The sequence below is a fragment of the Piliocolobus tephrosceles genome, chromosome 4, assembly GCF_002776525.5.
Source record: "Piliocolobus tephrosceles isolate RC106 chromosome 4, ASM277652v3, whole genome shotgun sequence".
Lineage (NCBI taxonomy): Eukaryota > Metazoa > Chordata > Mammalia > Primates > Cercopithecidae > Piliocolobus > Piliocolobus tephrosceles.
Genome location: NC_045437.1, coordinates 10,356,111 through 10,374,019, shown reverse-complemented (window position 1 = coordinate 10,374,019; position 17,909 = coordinate 10,356,111). Strand labels below are relative to the sequence as shown.

The following is a 17,909-nucleotide window of genomic DNA, read 5'->3' as shown; positions in this document are numbered from 1 at the left end:
ACTGATGCTGCTGGTCTTGGGATCATGCTTTGAGAACCACTGATACTTAATATCTGGCCTCCTTCATTTTCTGTGAACACTCTGAGTCTTTCTATGAACACTCTGAGACATGGAAAAGTTTGAAGATGTGTACTGGGCTACTGTTCACCTTGTGTTCAAAAGAAATCCAGTTTCCTGGCAAATTTGTTAAGGAATAAACCCATATAAGTCTTTTGTCATTATGCTAACAGAGTTGGAAGGTGTCATGACACTATCCTTCATAATTTAGAGTGAACATTCTACTGTGGAGGAAAAACTTCAGCAAAGATAACTTGATAGAAACAGAAGCCATGGAACGGAGTGCAGAGAGTGTGGGCGTATTGGCCCTGGAGTGAGCTGCTGGTCATAGCCCCTTTCCAAAACAAGATGCAGCGTTAAGGCAAAGAAGGCAAAAGCTTCGGGCTTCCGTGTTCCTGGGCTTCTCTAGACCATAACAGACACCCAGATTCAGAAATCCCCACTGCTCTATTGGGGCATCATTCTACTTCCCTCATCCAAATCTGGCTGATGCAAACTGTGCAATTTTTAAAGCATTTATTTTTAGCTCTTATGTGGGGAGGGCATTGGGAGGGGTCATTTCATCAGCCAGATTTTCAACACTGTCAGATATTCTCTTAAAGTTTAAAATGCAGCCAGTATTCCTCCACCGCGGATGTGTTTCACTAGCAGACGTTCATACCACAAGACCAGCGAGCAAATTCAGTCTCTCCGGGTGCAGCAGTGTCACGTGCCACCTGTGACAATCCATTTCTACACACTCTTGGGACTGGGCACCAAACTTCAGAAGTGATTGGTGTGGGTTATGAACAGTGCAGATGAATGGAAGAAGTTAATTCTCTGGGGTAAGAGGCTCAGAAAGCTGATACCCAGCTCCAAAATGTTCACCAACCAGACAGACCATGACAACAGTCTCAAAGCAATTTGAACAAGGTTGTGCAAAAGGAAAAAAAAAAAAAAAAAAATGAAAGCAGAAGCCACTTTGGAGGAAACCCATAACCCTTGTGAGTGACTCCCCCTGAAGACATTCCTGTCCCCTGCACTGCCTCCCCTGGCCCCCAAAATGTGCATCAGAAAACACACCGCTTCTGGATGCCTTTGGTCCACCGACTTTCTTTCTTATCTTAGAGCCTGGAGTCAGCTCCTTGAGGCCTGTCCTCCAAGGTTTGGCCGCCTTGGCTCTGACAGGACTGGGCTAGGTTGATAGAACACCTGGGTTTTAGAGTCAGCCAGCCATATGTTCCACTTCCAGCTCACGCCACCACTAGCTATGATATTTTGGAGAAGTTTCTTAACTTCTCTCTGCTTAAGTTTTCTTATCTATAAGATGGGAGTTTGCTGGAGGGATGGATGGACGGATGGATTGGTGGGTGGATAGGAAAACAGACAGATGATAGATGATAGATATTGATGTAGACAGACACAAACACACATAAATATTTATGACTACTGGAGTATTAAAGAATTTGCTAAATGTTGAATAGGGTGCCCTGCTGAACTAGAAACACAGTAAATCTAGCTCCCTCCCTGTGTAATTTTTCCAAACTTTTGGATTCTGAGCCTTTGCATGTCTTGCACTTGGAAAGCAGCCCTGTGTTGGAGTGGAGTTCAGCAGAGCACAAGCAGAGCTCTTCAAAGAATAGAAAAGGGCACCCCAACCTGGCAACGCAGTCCAGTAGACCTGGACTTAGCAGTATTTAATTGCAGATGTTGCACATTCATTCCAAATGTTCTTCTCATCCTTTATTAGCTCACAGGCTAACAAAGGTTTATGCTCTATGGACTTTTGACTTCTGTAGGTAGACAGAAACCTCATTCATTCAGCCACCACTAACTAGACACGTGGGACATCCTAGACAGCTGCTGTGATGAAGTTCACCACTTCTTTGAAGATCAGGTCGATTACTAGTATAAATCAATGACATATATAAGAGGGAGTTTCACTTACTTGAGAGAAGAATTATGTGTGAGCCGTTAAAAGCATTCATTTACACACAACGTGCTAATTACAAATCATTATCTATTAACTAAGACCAATTTCTAGAGGACATTTCCATGCTGAACTTTAGTTAAATTAATAGGGAGTCACAGAGTCCACCCAAAAGTGATCAAACAGTATTTCTTTAAGAGTGTTTAATAATTCACACCAGACTTCCTCCCCAATTACTGCCCATTAGCAGAACTTCGTGCATCCCGGTATGTGCTTGCTATAGGGTTACCCTCACCCTTCACCTTGGGAGGTTCTGCTCATTTCAGGAACCGGTGCTTGAAAAGGGACCCCAGGGACTAGAACAGATACTAATGCACCAATGTTTATTGCAACATTATTTACAGCAGCTGAAAAGTAGAAATAACCCAAGTGTCCATCAACGGATGAATGGATAAATACAATGTGGTCTGTGCCTACCATGGACTGTTTTATTTTTATAGAGATGCAATCATGGGGTGCAAGTGCAGTTCTGCTACATTGATACATTGCATTGAGGTGAAGTCATGGCCTTCAGTGCATTCATCAGTGGAGCAATGCACATCACAGTGGAATATTATTCAGCCACAAAAATGGATCACGGTCTGACATATGCAACACCATGGATGGATCATGCAAACTTTTTGCTAAGTGAAAGAAGCCAGTCACACAAGGACAAGTACTCTATGCAGCGCCTATATTAGGCAGATTTCTAGAGACAGAAAGTAGAATGGTGCTTGCCGTGGGCCCAGAGAGAGGGGATGAGGAATCACATTTAATGGGCACAGAGTTTCTGTTTGGGATGATTTTAAAAGTGGTGGAAATGGATGGTGAAGGTTGCACAACACTGTGAATGTTCTTAATGCCACCTACTTAATCTTACACTTCAACATTTCTTAAAGCAAGCAGTTTTATGTTACGTATATTTTGCCATGATAAAGATGATGCAGAATGATAGCACGTGGACCTAGGAGTCAGTTTTCAAAAAGAAAGCCGATGACAGTTGGCAGTTTTGGAGGAGCAGTGCCACCGTGGTGAATGCCTGGACGTACACAGCCTCTTCTTTGAAGGAGAGTTGGGTGCCGGGGCAAGAGGGAGGCTGAGTCAAAGGAAACCAGGTAACCCAGTGTGGCTCTTCTTTCCCGTTCAGGTTTCAGCACAGCCAGTCCCACAGGAGCCCAGCAGAAAAGATTACGAGACCTACCAGCCATTTCAGAATTCCACGAGAAATTACGACGAGTCCTTCTTCGAGGACCAGGTCCACCATCGCCCTCCCGCCAGCGAGTACACCATGCACCTGGGTCTCAAGTCCACCGGCAACTACGTTGACTTCTACTCAGCTGCCCGTCCCTACAGTGAACTGAACTATGAAACGAGCCACTACCCGGCCTCCCCCGACTCCTGGGTGTGAGGAGCGGGGCACAGGCGCTCCGGGAACAGTGCATGTGCATGCATACCACAAGACATTTCTTTTTGTTTTCTTTTTTTTCTTCTGCAAATTTAGTTTGTTAAAGCCTGTTCCATAGGAAGGCTGTGATAACCAGTAAGGAAATATTAAGAAAGCTATTTTAGAAAGCTAAATGAATCGCAAGTTAACTTGGAAATCAGTAGAAAGCTAAAGTGATCCTAAATACGACAATGGGCAGCACCTTTCTAGTGTGAGCTGTAGAGTAATGAGAAGTGCTTTATACTGAACGTGGCTGATGGGAGGAGAGACAGGCATTCGGGCCGGTGGGGCGTGAGGGTTATCGTTAAGCACAAGACACAGAATAGTTTACACACTGTATGGGGGACGGCTTCTCACGCTTTGTTTACTCTCTTCATCCGTTGTGACTCTAGGCTTCAAGTTGCATTGGGGTTCCTCTGTACAGCAAGATGTTTCTTGCCTTTTGTTAATGCATTGTTGTAAAGTATTTGATGTACATTACAGATTAAAGAAGAAAAGCGCGTTGTGTATATTACACCAATGCCGCCGTGTTTCCTCATCTATGGTTCTAAATATTGCTTCAATTTCAAACTTTTGAAAGATGTATGGATTTCCAGCTTTCTTTTCTTTACTTTCTCCCAGTATGTTTTAACAAAAAAAAAAAAAAAAAAGCAGGAAAAAAGGAATATTTAGCAGTATTGTTCGTTCTGATATGTGAATTTGTTTGTGGCAACTAAACAAGGCATTCAGCAGTTTCTGACAATTAACATACATCATTCCACACTCCTTGTCAACAAAGTGCTTTTTCACTGCCTAAAATTTTAGATGTAGATATTTGAAATAGATTTTTTCATTTATACCAGTTTTCTTTATGATGATACAGTGTTAAAAGAAAATAAATTACAATTGATCTGTCATCCATATTTGCTAAGAATGTCTATTTCCAAGGACCTATATCTTATAAAATACACATTCTTGCTTGTGTGTCTGTGTGTGTGTGGGTGTATGTATGTCCACATACTAGAAAAATGACCTGTGTGAGATTTTGTTTTGATAGAAGCTATTTCATTTGCTGTTCATCTTGTACAAACTTTGTTTTTGGTTTTTTAGTATAAATGTACATCGGTTTGTTCCTTTTGTACTGTATCTATTCTTCTGACCATCTAGTGACTCAGGATATTAGGCCAGTTGAAGTGGAGTTATAGGATTTTCACACATTCACACATACTTGGATATCAACCCTTTCTACAGGTCTGTTTCCTTACACATTTTATCCCCTCAGAACACGATAAACCATGGCCAATTCAATTTCACTTTGGGGCCAATTACTTGAAGTATCCACAGAAAATGTAAACTGCTCGCCTTATTCCCCCAAACTTTTTGTTCATGTGGCAGGGAGCAGTAGACAACTATGGAATAGATTATTAAAATCGAACTTGAAGCTAACGTTAGAATAGTGGTTAACAGAGCTAAGAAATAAGGCTAACCATTTAAAAGAACACGGGCCGTGGGTAAATTAGCTTTGCTCTTTAGATGCAAGTGACTGAGGCCAATAGGTGCCTAGTAAATGTTAACTGTTCTTGGAAAAAATAAAAACGTAAGTAACAAAAGAAATTGGCTGCCATCGTCCTTTAAAACTGGCTTCCCTTCACTCTACATAGTTTAATTCAGCTCCAAGTCTCAAGTAAATGGTTCTTTCTCCAAATTTAACAACAGTCAAATGATACTCGATTCACGCATAGTTTTGGAAATGAAAAGTTAACTTTCAGAATAGAGCAGTAGACAGAAATGTATGTATGACTTATGTACTAGTTGGACATACAGGACTCACTCAACATTTCTGGGTTCCCTCACAGGAATGCTTCAGCCCCTCTAGAGAGACAGAAACATAGCGCATCGAAGACAAGGTTTCCACTTCATCTGTATCATGTGATGCAACAGTAAAGAGAATGTGATATGGACATGACTTCCCTATAACGTAAGGGCTGGCTTAACCTTTCCAGAAGGAAGCAATAGGACTCATTCTCTGGTTGGAGTTGTGCCACAGAATTAATGTGCTATGAAATTCCTCCTCCTAGTACAAACTTTATATTTTCTTTATGATTTTTGAGTCTCAATGCATGCCCTACATTTGCGACTCTTGAAGAGCACGGATGTCTTTGCATCCCATAATTCTTTGAGAGCACTTTGTGCCAGGCTGTGATTCGCTGACTCAGCTAGGAGCCTCCAGCATCAGAAGTAGAGATAGTGGGAAAAATTTAGAAGTGTTTGTAGTTATTCAAGTCAGTCCTTTTTTCCTTTTTATGCACATATACAAATAGATTGAGGATAGATGTAGACAGACAGAGAGATGACAAAAAATGATAGATAGCTATAGATAGATGATAGATGGTGGATGGATAGGTAGATGGAGGTAGATAAGTCGATAGATGGGGTCTTACTTGAACTATGAAATAGCCTAAAGCCCCCACAGGTTCGCTTGGCAAAGAAGGTTGGTCAGCCAGTGATTTATTGTTTGTAACATGGGATATACTGGATAAAAGCCCCAAGTAACAAGAAACCTTTGTTTTGGCTTTCATTGTCCTGAAAGGCCCCCTCCCACAAGTGGCTGTGTCTTGCATCTACAAGAGCCTCCAGACCCTGAATTTTCCCACAGAGATGGGAATGGTGTTTTTCAGAGGAAAGGGGGGAAGCGAGGAAATTTCTTTTTCTGTTCAGTCCCTATGGTAGACCATAAAAACCCAATGCACTTAATAGGATGTGCAATCCAGTCCCCACCCCCGGCCTTTTTTTACTTGAGAGTGATGGTCACCAGGGACTGATTAAGGAATAGTCCCTATACGCTTGTACCATTATGGATAACAGTAGCATTTAAAAATAAGATCTTTTGATTATCACACATTAATGCTATGATCCTCATTAAGAGGCATGCATTAGGCAATAAAATATCAGGTTTAGAAGAATCAGGGTGACATAAGATGTCACATCATATTTGGAGCTAACCTAGGTGAAGGTTAAACAACAATGACCTGGTTCATGTTCATAAGATTCGTGCATTATGGAAAGCTGCTGTTTAAAGAAAGCAGTGTTTAAACTCAGTAGAAAAAAAAACAAAAAAAACTCCATGTATTTGGCATGTCTTGTTTCTCTTCAGCTCCTTTTTAATGTCTGATACTGTCCCCTTCGTCTCTGAGAACTGTGCCCCCGAGAAGTGAGGTCTGACTGTCTGAAGACACAGAATTCTCACTCACACGGCAACAGGGAAATGAACATGGCTCTTGTCTGACAAAATGCTGTTTACAAAAGTGTTTATCCAGGCTGTTGGGGTCTCTTACCCACGAAATAGGACACTCCAGACACCTCAGCTCACCTCCACCTCTGACGGCAGAAGAAGAAAGGCTGCAGCCAGTCGCTTCACAGAAACCTGACCTTTATCTCAAGACCAAAGGAACCTCTGTGTGACAGAGAGAAAAAACAAGCCGCAATCAGGGGATCCCAGGGGATGCTTTAGAGATCTGTGCATCGCAGGCCAGAGGCTGCTGACATGCCGGAGACTGCTGACATGTAGCAGGATTTTCCACAGCAACATTTCCCGTAAGGCCCCATAGCTCCACTCCGCACCTGACATTTCATTTCTACACTGTGGTCGAAACGAGATTGTAATAGAAACTCATGCTGGGCAACCATCTCATCAAGACCAACCTGATCTTCTTACCAGCAGCCTTGTATCCCTGGGTCTCTCTAAAATCCCCAAATCTCCGAAACCAAAAAAGAAAAAAAAAAAACACCTTGTAGTGCACTTGGTAGCAAAACCTGACCTGAACAAACTCCAAGCTATGAATGGTCTTTGCTTCTCTGACCTCATGAGACTCCTCCGATATTTCTCACACATGGTGCATTTGACTACCAGGTTCTGTCTAGACTCTGCTGAGCGTGTTATGGAGTTTGTGGTGCACACCCAGATTACCTTCTAAAATCTGAAAATTTCTGAGTTCAGTTTGCCCCAAGGGATTCACACAGATGAACTTGTACCCAAGTGCTTAATAACAGAACTGGACTTGTGAGTTATTAAAGCCTGGTTCGGCTCTCAGAACCAGTTCCCTCCCTGTGGTGCGTTTCAGATCAGAATCTACACTAAAGTGTGCTGGTCTTCATCCTGCAGAGAGGTCCCTGTGGGCAAGAGAGCCTCGTGCACACCACCTCATCGCAAGGCAGCATATCGCTTTGTAACCTGTAGATCCATAGGAATGAGACTTCTGGGTGTCCGTGACAGTGCTTGGCTGTACAAAGCAAAGAGAACAAGACCTCCAGTTGCTTGCAAACAACAGCTAGAACACACCCAAGCAGGGGGCCCATGCATGTTTTTTCCAGACAGAAGCTTTCTAATGCAACCCCTGTTGTAATACCCAGTTCCGAACTAGCAAAGCAGGCACTTGACCCTCCGTCTCTTCATCAGTTCCATCATGAGTAACTTGTCTGCACCTAAAGCCTCATCAGCCACGAAGGATAAAGAAGAAATAAGACCCACCCCCAACTCCCTAAGCACACTAGGTAATAACGAAAGTGGAGTTTTAAGTCAAGTTCGGGCCTTAGTAAGACAACGGAATTCTTGACATATTCTTCAACAATAACCACATAAAAATCACACATTTTTAAACTTTACAATATCTGATTGCTCAGTTTCTCAAGAAAATGAAGACATTATGAAGCACCTGGTTCTCTGTACTGGAACTTGCATGCATGACAAAGACATAACCCCAGGGTGGTGCTGACAACAATCTCAGAGAAAATACAACATACACATATTGCTCTACTGCAGGGCTTCTCGACCAATGCATTACTGACTTTTTGGGCTGAATAACTGTTTGGGGGTGGTGTGAAATGCTTTCCTATGCATTCTAGGATATTTATCAACATCCTTGGCCTCTACCCACTTGTTGCTTACAGAACCACCACCTGCAGCTGTGACATTCAAACCCATCTCCAGGTATAAGCAAATGTTCCCTGGGGCAAAATCGGCCCCAGTTGAAAACCACTACTCTAGTGCAATGCACAATATGCTAACCACAACTGAGTGAAAGGAAGGGAAAAGATGCACTCCTAGCTGAGTGACCTGAGGAATACGAGACAGCAGAGATGGTGTCTGGCAAGACGTAAGGAGTGGAGAGATTTCCAATGAGCAATCATGGGGGTGCTTCAGGAAAAAGAAACAAGTGAAGGAGAAGATGGAGGAAGGACAAGGAATGAACAGACAACAAGATGCAATAAATTTCACTCCAAAATTAGGAAGAGGAGGAGGATGGAGAGAGAGAGAAGTCCACTAGGGACAAAGTTTGAGGCCCTTGAAAGCTGTGTTGTGACAGGTATGGTGGCACATGCCTGTATTCCCTGCTACTGAGGAGGCTGAGGTGAGAGAATCACTTGAGTCCAGGAAGTGGAGAGGAGCCTAAGCAACATAGTGAGATCTTGTCTATAAATAAATGAACAAACAAACAGACAAAAAGAAGAAAGCCATATTGCGGAAACACTAAAAAAGCATTTACAACATTGTTGCAAAGATTCTGGGGTGTGGGTGTGTGTGATGGCTATAAAGGTAAGATCTAGATAAGTGAGTCTCTGACTCAGCATGCATTAGAATCATCTGGAGGACATCACTGGATGGCTTATTCAGGGAGTTTCTGATTGGGTAGGGCTGGAACTGGCCAAGAATTTGCATTTCCAGGAAGTTTCCAAGCGATGTTAAAGTTGCTTTGTCTGAGGATCATATGTTGAGAACCACTGGTTTAGGGAGAATCACTTCTGAGACTGTTGTAATAATTAACCTAGAACCTCGTTACTCAAAGTGTAGTCTGGGGATTAGCAGCATCAGCATCAGCTGGTAGCACGCCAGAATGCAGAACACTGGGTCCCACACCAGAATCTGCATTATCAAAAGGTGATTTTTAGGAACATTAAAGTTTGACAGCCACGATCCAAAAAACACATAAGTGTCTGAGCTAAAAGAATGACATGCAAGAGAAATAAAACTAATGTGAAATATTGTAGCTATAAAATTAGTAGCCCTTGGCTACTGCTCAATGAAGGATGGAGGCACCCAAAGATCCCTCTGAAGTGTGAGCCCAGGTAACCAGAAGTCCAGCAGTGGAAACTCATCCATGAGAAGAAGGAAAATCTCTTCCAGCAAGGAAAATCCACTTGGCTTTGGACACGTGAAGTTGCCCGTGCTGATAGTAATTACAGAGGGCAGTGGGATGTCCAGATGGTACTTTGAACTAGAGATGTGGAATTGGGCGTCTCTTTGAGGTTAAAAGCTGGAAACTGGGTGTGGACAGAGCATCCATGAAAAAGAAGATTTGGAGAAACGAGAGTCCCAGGATGATGAGAACCTGTGGGGGAGCGGCATAAGGCAGAAAAGAGGACTGATGAGAAAGCCAAATGGGGTGGAGGCGGAAAGAATGAGACCAGCGTACTTTGTCCAAACCAGGGTAGGAGAGCATTTCATGTGCAGAGAACAGCAAATGCCATTGGCGGGCACAGAGGATGACAAGGAGAAAGATGGCTGGGAATAAACCTTTGCATGTCGCAATGTGCAGACTGCGCAGGACTTTCGGGAGTAACTCTAGAAGCAGGTGAGGGTGAGTGAACGGGAGGTGGGAGGCCAAGGCAGTGAAAAGTTTGGGAATGAGCTAGCAATTGAGATGAGACCCTGGGCTGGGACATTCACAGATGGAATGAAGAACTATTTTAGGACAGCAAAATAAACTTTTAAACCAAGGCAAAGGTAACTCACACTTGTGCAAATGGTTTAGAAATAACCCCTTCTATTTGTACGATATTGTGTTGCCTTCATTGTGTTTTAACATTTATTCTTCTTGTCCTGCTCACTACTAGTATCCTCAGTCTTGCTTTCTTTTAGCAAAGGGGAATAAGGGCCAGGCGCGGTGGCTCACGCCTATAATCCCAGCAGCACTTTTGGAGGCCAAGGCAGGCAGATCACCTGAGGTCGGGAGTTCGAGACCACCCTGACCAACATGGAGAAACCCCATCTCTACTAAAAATACAAAATTAGTGGGGCATGGTGGTGCATGCCTCTAATCCTAGCTACTCGGGAGGCTGAGGCAGGAGAATCACTTGAACCCAGGAGGCAGAGGTTGCAGTGAGCCAAGATTGTGCCATTGCACTCCAGCCTGGCAACAGAGCAAAACTCTGTCTCAAACCAAAAAGGGCGGGGAGTGTGGGGGAATAAGATGCTGTGATAGCCAGCTGAATATAAAATTTTGCAGCTGGATATTAAACTGGGGCATTTCTGCCCAGGGATGATTACGAGTGTGCCAAGCAAAGGGGCCATAAAGAGGAATAAGTCTGATTCTCCAGGGTCCACCCTTTACTCAGCACCATGACATCCATACAGGGCAACATGGAGTAAGTCTGATCCTCAGCTCAGTGAGTTTGGTTGTCTACTGCTGTTCACCATACACCTGACACAACCAATGCCTGCCACATCAATGACCATTGCCATTGATCTCTCTTCCAGACTTTCATCCTTACTACCCCATCACAACCCCATCTGCTCCAGGCTACTTATCCTCATTTCTCGTATGACCAGTCTACCAGAAGCCTGGCCCTTGATGGAACCAACACTATGTTTTTGTTCAGAGAGTTCTCATCACAGCTTCCATTACTCCCATACTCAGCAGAGAAGCCAGGTGCCCATTTCCTAGTGGCTGCAAGGATTCTTCATGCCTCATAATCGCAAGCAGACATCTGTGCGATAATCACATAGTTAAGTCACAGAGCAGGGGAAAGGGAACTGACCTTTGTGGGAATTACACCCAAATCATTGGCCATGTTAAGACTGCATGTGCACACCTAAGCTAACCTGTCATCAATGGAAACACTATCCCAATTCTATCTGAATGTATAGCCAACTCTTAATTATCAAAGACAGAGTTGAAAATCATATACATACACAATTTGAACTAGACTAATTCTGATTTTCTATTGCTCTGTAACAAACTGCTTCAAAAGGTGTGGTTTAAAAAAAGAAAAAGAGAGAAACACTTAATTTGTTCAATAATTTGTAACCTGGATTGTACTCCATGGGGATACTCAGCTGTTCTGCACTCAGAGTCAGCTGCAGAGGCACCGGGGCTGAAAGCTGGAATCACTTGAAGGCTCAGTCACTTAGCTGTCTGGCACTTGGGCTGGGACGACTCAAGTAGCAGGGACAGGGACAGCTGTGGCTCCTCGGGCGTCCTCTGAGCTCTCTCCACGGGGTCTCTCCAGCAGGGATGCTTCAGGGCAGCCAAACTTCTTACATATTTATCTCAAAGCTCCCGACACCCATATCCCATGGGAATAAAGCCAGGCACAAAAGTCAGGACGCATTCCATCAGTCAATGCAGCAGCAACATGATGTTCAGTTTCAGGGCACGGGGTGGGAAACAGACTGTGTTTCTTGATGGAAGAGTGGCAAGATTCTGAAAGAGCCTGTGGGATAGAAATACTGCAGTGGCCTTTTTGGTACAATCTACCACAAAGCTTGTAACATTTTACAGCAATAGGTTCAGCTTCCTCTTTCAAACATTTAGCCGATATTTCTTAATAATGGCAAAAATGATGAGTTTTACTAGAAGTGAAAAACAAATAATGTAACTAACGTAAATGTGAGAAAAAGTCACGCCATTATGGCAGAAGAAAAGGTTTTGGATCTTGAGTTTTTATTTTCCTCCAGCTGAATGAGAAGGAAGCATTCAGCAACTGTTGTTCCTGGCAGCCATCTTATGACCACGAGGAGCCCAATTAGGCTCAAGCCAAAGTGGAGGAGAGCAGAACAGGAGATAGAAAGAACCTGGCTCCTTATAAGAGCACTCAAAAAGCACCAATCACAAGAATATTCCACAACAGGCAATGGTCAGGTACTCACGATCACATTACAGAGACCTTCCCTGCCCACTCCTCGGAAGTAACAGAAGGCTGGACGGATGGAAGCAGTCGCAACACAAAACCCAGTTAAGTATTCATATTGTCATTTTATTATAAAAAGAACATACTTTTCTGAAAAGGTAGGAAAATATAATGACTTTTTTGAAACTCAATGCCAATTTTCATAAGCAGAAAAGTGTTCCATGGACACTTTCTGTAGTCACCATCCTAATATATCTTATTCTTCAACCACCAGTAAAGTATGCTGCAGATTTACAACTGAAAGCATTTGAAATTGTATTATTGCCTCAATACACTATTTATTTATTTATTTATTTTTTGAGACGGCGTCTCGCTCTGTCCACCAGGCTGGAGTGCAGTGGCACGATCTCGCCTCACTGCTATCTCCGCCTCCCAGGTTCACTCCATTCTTCTGCCTCAACCTCCTGAGTAGCTGGGACTACAGGTGCCGCCACCACGCCGGGCTAATTTTTTGTATTTTTAGTAGAGATGGGGTTTCACCGTGTTAGCCAGGATGGTCTCCATCTCCTGACCTTGTGATCCACCCGCCTCGGCCTCCCAAAGTGCTGGGATTACAGGCGTGAGCCATCGTGCCCGACCTCAATACACTATTAAGAGCAATTTCAGGTTCTTAAGTAATTGTGTTCTTCATGTGTTCACAATCTATAACCAGTGAGAACAATCATTGAAAGATAATCAAATCATTGAAACAATAAGGAATAACATAGGCTAGGAAACTGAGCAGTGATACAAATGATACATCTTTCTTCTGAGTCCGGCTTTGAGAATACTGTTTCCAAATGGGAATGCCTCCAAACTGCATGGCCCTTTATCACTTCCTTTTCTGCTAACACACACCACCTAAATTACCACTGCAATGTAATTGCCTGCTCTGTTTCCACAACTCCCAGTCCCATACCTTTTGAGGGGAGCTCTTTGCCACTAATCATTGGGCACTGTTGAAAATAAACAGCATTCAGCCGGGCGTGGTGGCTCAAGCCTGTAATCCCAGCACTTTGGGAGGCTGAGGTGGGCAGATCATGATGTCAGGAGATCGAGACCATCCTGGCTAACACAGTGAAACCCCATCTCTACCAAAAATACAAAAAATTAGCCGGGCATAGTGGCGGGTGCCTGTAGTTCCAGCTACTCAGGAGACTGAGGCAGGAGAATGGCGTGAACCCGGGAGGCGGAGTGCCCGGGCGACAGAGCGAGAATCCCTTTAAAAAAAAAAAAAAAAGCGGACTCTGCTAAAAAAAAAAAAAAAAAAATGAGACACAGCCCAGATGAATGGCGCCAGCTTTCGATAGCCAGAGACTCAACATTACAGGTGCAATAATCAACCTGCCAACAACTGCTCCACTGGTCCAGGCACAGTCCTGAGCTCCGTTAGAGAGGTATCCCAATCAGATATTCTGTTCATCCAAGATCCAAGATTCTGAAGGGCAGCTTTACTTACTTTCCTAAGAATTTCTAATCCTAAAACACTAAAGCCACTGGCCAAGACACAACTGACCCCAGAGTGTGCTAATGACAAGGAGACTGTTCTATTCCCCCAGAAGGAGATGACTGTGCAAACTGTGGGACGAAATGGCCATGAATGGAAAAGGAAACGGTGTTTTTAAATGCTTCTATTTTGTTTTAGACTGTTCCAGAGATGTCTAAAACGTCGGAAAGGAGATTGGCAGTCCCTTTTAGGTAGAAATTCAAAGTCACTAGATTATTGTACCCGCACTAGGTAATTGTAAGCGATTTTTTAATGCAATTAACTTTGACCTAGCAAGGTTTAAAAGGTAGAACTGACTAGAGGAAGTGGTAAAGAAGGTCAAATTTTGTCAGGTCCACTCCTACACCAAATGTCAGGCCCAGGGTCAGGTTCTAGCTCATGCTGAGGTCCAAGAGGAGTGGGTAGGTGGCAGATAGCTGAAACAACACTTGGGGGGCCGTAGGCAGGTGAAATGTAATTTTATTTGGCAGCTTTCTCATCAGCAGCTTACTCACTCTAGCTGTGTCACACTGTCTGCCTTTATCTTGGCCATCTGCTCTGACTCTGTGGCTCCTCTCAGCAGCTGGCTCCACAGCCCCTGCCGCCCCCATGCCTACAGCTGCACTCCTTGACCTACAAGGCCAGCTCTCCCTTACAGGGGTCACTAGTATTACTCTGTCTCTGGGTATGAGAGCCAAGCACCATGTATCAGCATCAGCAGGGCAGTTATACCTTTTACAAACAATAGTGGCATACGGCTGGGCACAGAGGCTCATACCTGTAATCCCAGCACTTTGGGAGGCCGAGGCAGGCGGATCACCTGAGGTCAGGAGTTTGAGACCAGCCTGACCAACATGGTGAAACCCCATCTCTACTAAAAATGCAAAAAATTAGATGGCATGGTGGTGCTCACCTGTAATTCCAGCTGCTCAGGAGGCTGAGTCAGGAGAATCACTTGAACCTGGGAGGCAGAGGTTGCAGTGAGCTGAGACTGCACCATTGCACTCCAGCCTGGGCAATGAGAAAGTGACACTCCATCTAAAAAAAAAAAGGCAACAGTGGCGTAGATCTAAGTATGAGCTTACACAAACAGGTTATATAACAGTTGGAGGTGTGCACCTGCACACCAATCCCGCTGAGTCAGGCAGTCCTGGATGTCTGCCTTGGCCTAATTCTTGACCAAAGCACATCCATGTACATTACAGATTTTAAAAAATGACTTAATAGAAATAGAGTAGGAAAACTTCCTGTCCTGTTAATATGAAAGCATAGCTAGTGTTTCACTGAATTTGAGTAAAATGACCCCAATTTTTTTTTTTTTTTTTTTTTTTTTTTTTTTGTGAGGGAGTTTTGCTCTTGCTGCCCAGGCTGGAGTGCAATGGCAAAATCTTGGCTCACCACAGCCTCTGCCTCCCTGGTTCAAGCAATTCTCCTGCCTCAGCCTCCCGAGTAGCTGGGATTATAGGCATGCATCACCATGCCCAGCTAATTTTGTATTTTTAGTAGAGATGGGGTTTCGCCATGTTGGCCAGGCTGGTCTCGAACTCCTGATCTTGTGATCCACCCACCTTGGCCTCCCAAAGTGCTGGATTACAGGAGTGAGCCCCCACAACTATTTTTTTTAGTATAAATATGTCCCATGCAATATTTGTAATACACTAAAAAATGTTTTCATCATTTATCTGAAGTTAAAATGTATCTGGATATCCTGTATTTTACCTGGCAACCCTAGTTTCATCTATATTTCTACCATTATTTTTCTAATGTATTATGCTTTATAGGAAAAAGTAAAATAAATGTAACTTAATAATTAATTTCAATTATAATCATAGATAATTGAAACTGTTTCAATTATTAATAAATGATTTTAAAATTATATAATGGTAAAAATATGGAGTATGTCCAAAAACCTTCTTTGGACAAGCTAATTAATGTCTGGGTCTGTCTTTCTATATTAGTAAATTGGTGGTAATATCGGTTCTGCTCCCATTTTGGAGTCTTTGTGAAGTCTTTTGTGAAGAACTGGCTTAGGAACAGTGGTGTCAGGTGAACATTTAACAACTGACTCAAAAAAAAATTTGATTTATAGCATTTGCCAGTTTCTGTGGCGTAACCTCACATACCATGACCAATTTCAACCTGCCAATATGAGGTCACTGAATGCAGAGTTGGAAGTGGTGGTTGGTAGTAAACCTATATGTACTCTCCAGGAAACAGATAAAATAGATAACGTAGGTAACCTCTAGAACATAGATAATAGTAAAATGTACTGAAATAATTAGGTTGTGATGGATTCTGAAGATTTATTACCTTTATTTTCAATTTAATTTGTTTAATTGTAAATGTATACCATGCAACACTTAATAATGGCTCTATTTAACCAGCGTGCGAAGTTCCTGAAAATTTAACAATCAGCTCTTGTGAGCCATTACAGGCCAGCTCTAGCATACCACTGCCCATAACTTCTTTAACTACTGTACGAGTGTGCAAACTTTTTTGGGTTTGTTTTTGTTTTGTTGTGGTGGTGGTGATGGTAAGAACACTTGACATGAGATCCACCCTCTTACAAATTTTTAAGTGTACAATACAGTATTGTTAACTGTAGGGACAACATTGCACAGCCGATCTCTAGAACTTGTTCATCTTGCTTAACTGAAACTTTACACCCTTTGACTGACAATTCCCCATTTCCCCTTCCCCCAGCCCCTGACAACCACTGTTCTACTCCGATTTTTTGAATTTGACTATTTTAAATACTTCATTTTAAGTGGAATCACACAGTATTCACCCTTCTGTGACTGCTTATTTATCTTACCATAATACCCTGAAGTTTCATTCAAGTTATCTCTTACTGCAGGATTTCCTTTTTAAAAATAATAATAATAATAATAATAATAATAATAATTTTTTAGAGAGAGGGTCTTGCTATGTTGCCCAGGCTGGAGTGTAGCAGCTATTCACAGTCACAATCAGGTAACAGTGCAGCCTCAAACTCCCAGACTCAAGCAATCTCCTGCCTCAGCTGGGATGACAGGCATATACCACCACACCTGGTTAAGACTGAATAGTATTTTTGTATGTATATACCACATTTTCTTTATCTATTCATCTGTCACTGAACACAAGTTGTTTCCACATTTTGACTATTGTCAATAGTGTCACAAACTGTGTTAGAATGCTAGTATCTCTTCAAGATCCTGTTTCAATACTTTTAGGTAAGTACCCAGAAGTAGGATTGCTAGATGATATGTGTATTAGTCCATTTTCATGCTGCTGATAAAGACATATCTGAAACTGGCCAATTTACAAAAGAAAGAGGTTCAGTTGGATTCACAGTTCTATGTGGCTGGGGAGGCCTCACAGTCATGGCAGAAGGCAAGGAAGAACAAGTCACATCTTACATGGATGGCAGCAGGCGAAAAAAAAGAGAGAGATTCAGCAGGGAAACTCCCTATTATAAACCCATCATATCTCATGAGACTTATTCACTATCACAAGAATAGGATGGGAAAGACCTGCCCTCATGGTTCAATTACCTCCCACCACGTCCCTCTCACAACACATAGGAATTCAAGATGAGATTTGGATGGGGACACAGCCAAACCATATTGATACGGTATTTTTACTTTTTTTTATTTTTTGAGGAACCTCCATACTGTTTTCCATAGCAGCTGTGCCATTTTGCATTCCCATCAACAGTGTACAAGGGCTCCCTCTTCTTCACATCCTGGCCAACACTTGTTATTCATATTTTTGAATAGGTGTGAGTGATATTTCATTGTGACATTGATTTGCATTTCCCTGATGATTTGTAATGTCAAGCATGTTTTCATGTTCCTGTTGGCCATTTGTATGGCTTCTTGGGAGAAATGTCTATTTAAGTATTTACCCTGTCTGAAATCAGGTTATTAGTTGTGTTGCTATTGAGTTGTAGGAGTTCTTTATATATTGTAGAAATTAACCCCTTATCTGATGGTTTGCAAATATTTTCTCCTATCCTGTAAATTGCCTTTTCACTCTGTTGATTGTTTCCTTTGCTGTGCAGAAGC

The 17,909-nt window shown here is 42.7% G+C and overlaps 1 protein-coding gene across 7 annotated transcripts in view; it reads left to right on the top strand.

Annotated features, from left to right (window-relative positions):
- CTNND2 (catenin delta 2) overlaps nucleotides 1-5,024 on the top strand; it is a 933,747-nt gene extending 928,723 nt beyond the window's left edge. For 5 of the 7 annotated variants that reach the window (XM_023218279.1, XM_023218276.2, XM_023218278.1 and 2 more), the window contains one exon: nucleotides 3,153-4,080. In XM_023218279.1, the coding sequence (XP_023074047.1) occupies nucleotides 3,153-3,413 (261 nt within the window). In that variant the 3' untranslated portion in view covers nucleotides 3,414-4,080. Of the gene's footprint in view, nucleotides 1-3,152 lie in introns of all 7 variants that reach the window. The other 2 variants (XM_026455692.1, XM_023218275.1) reach the window with 2 other exon arrangements.
- Nucleotides 5,025-17,909: the final 12,885 nt, after the last annotated feature.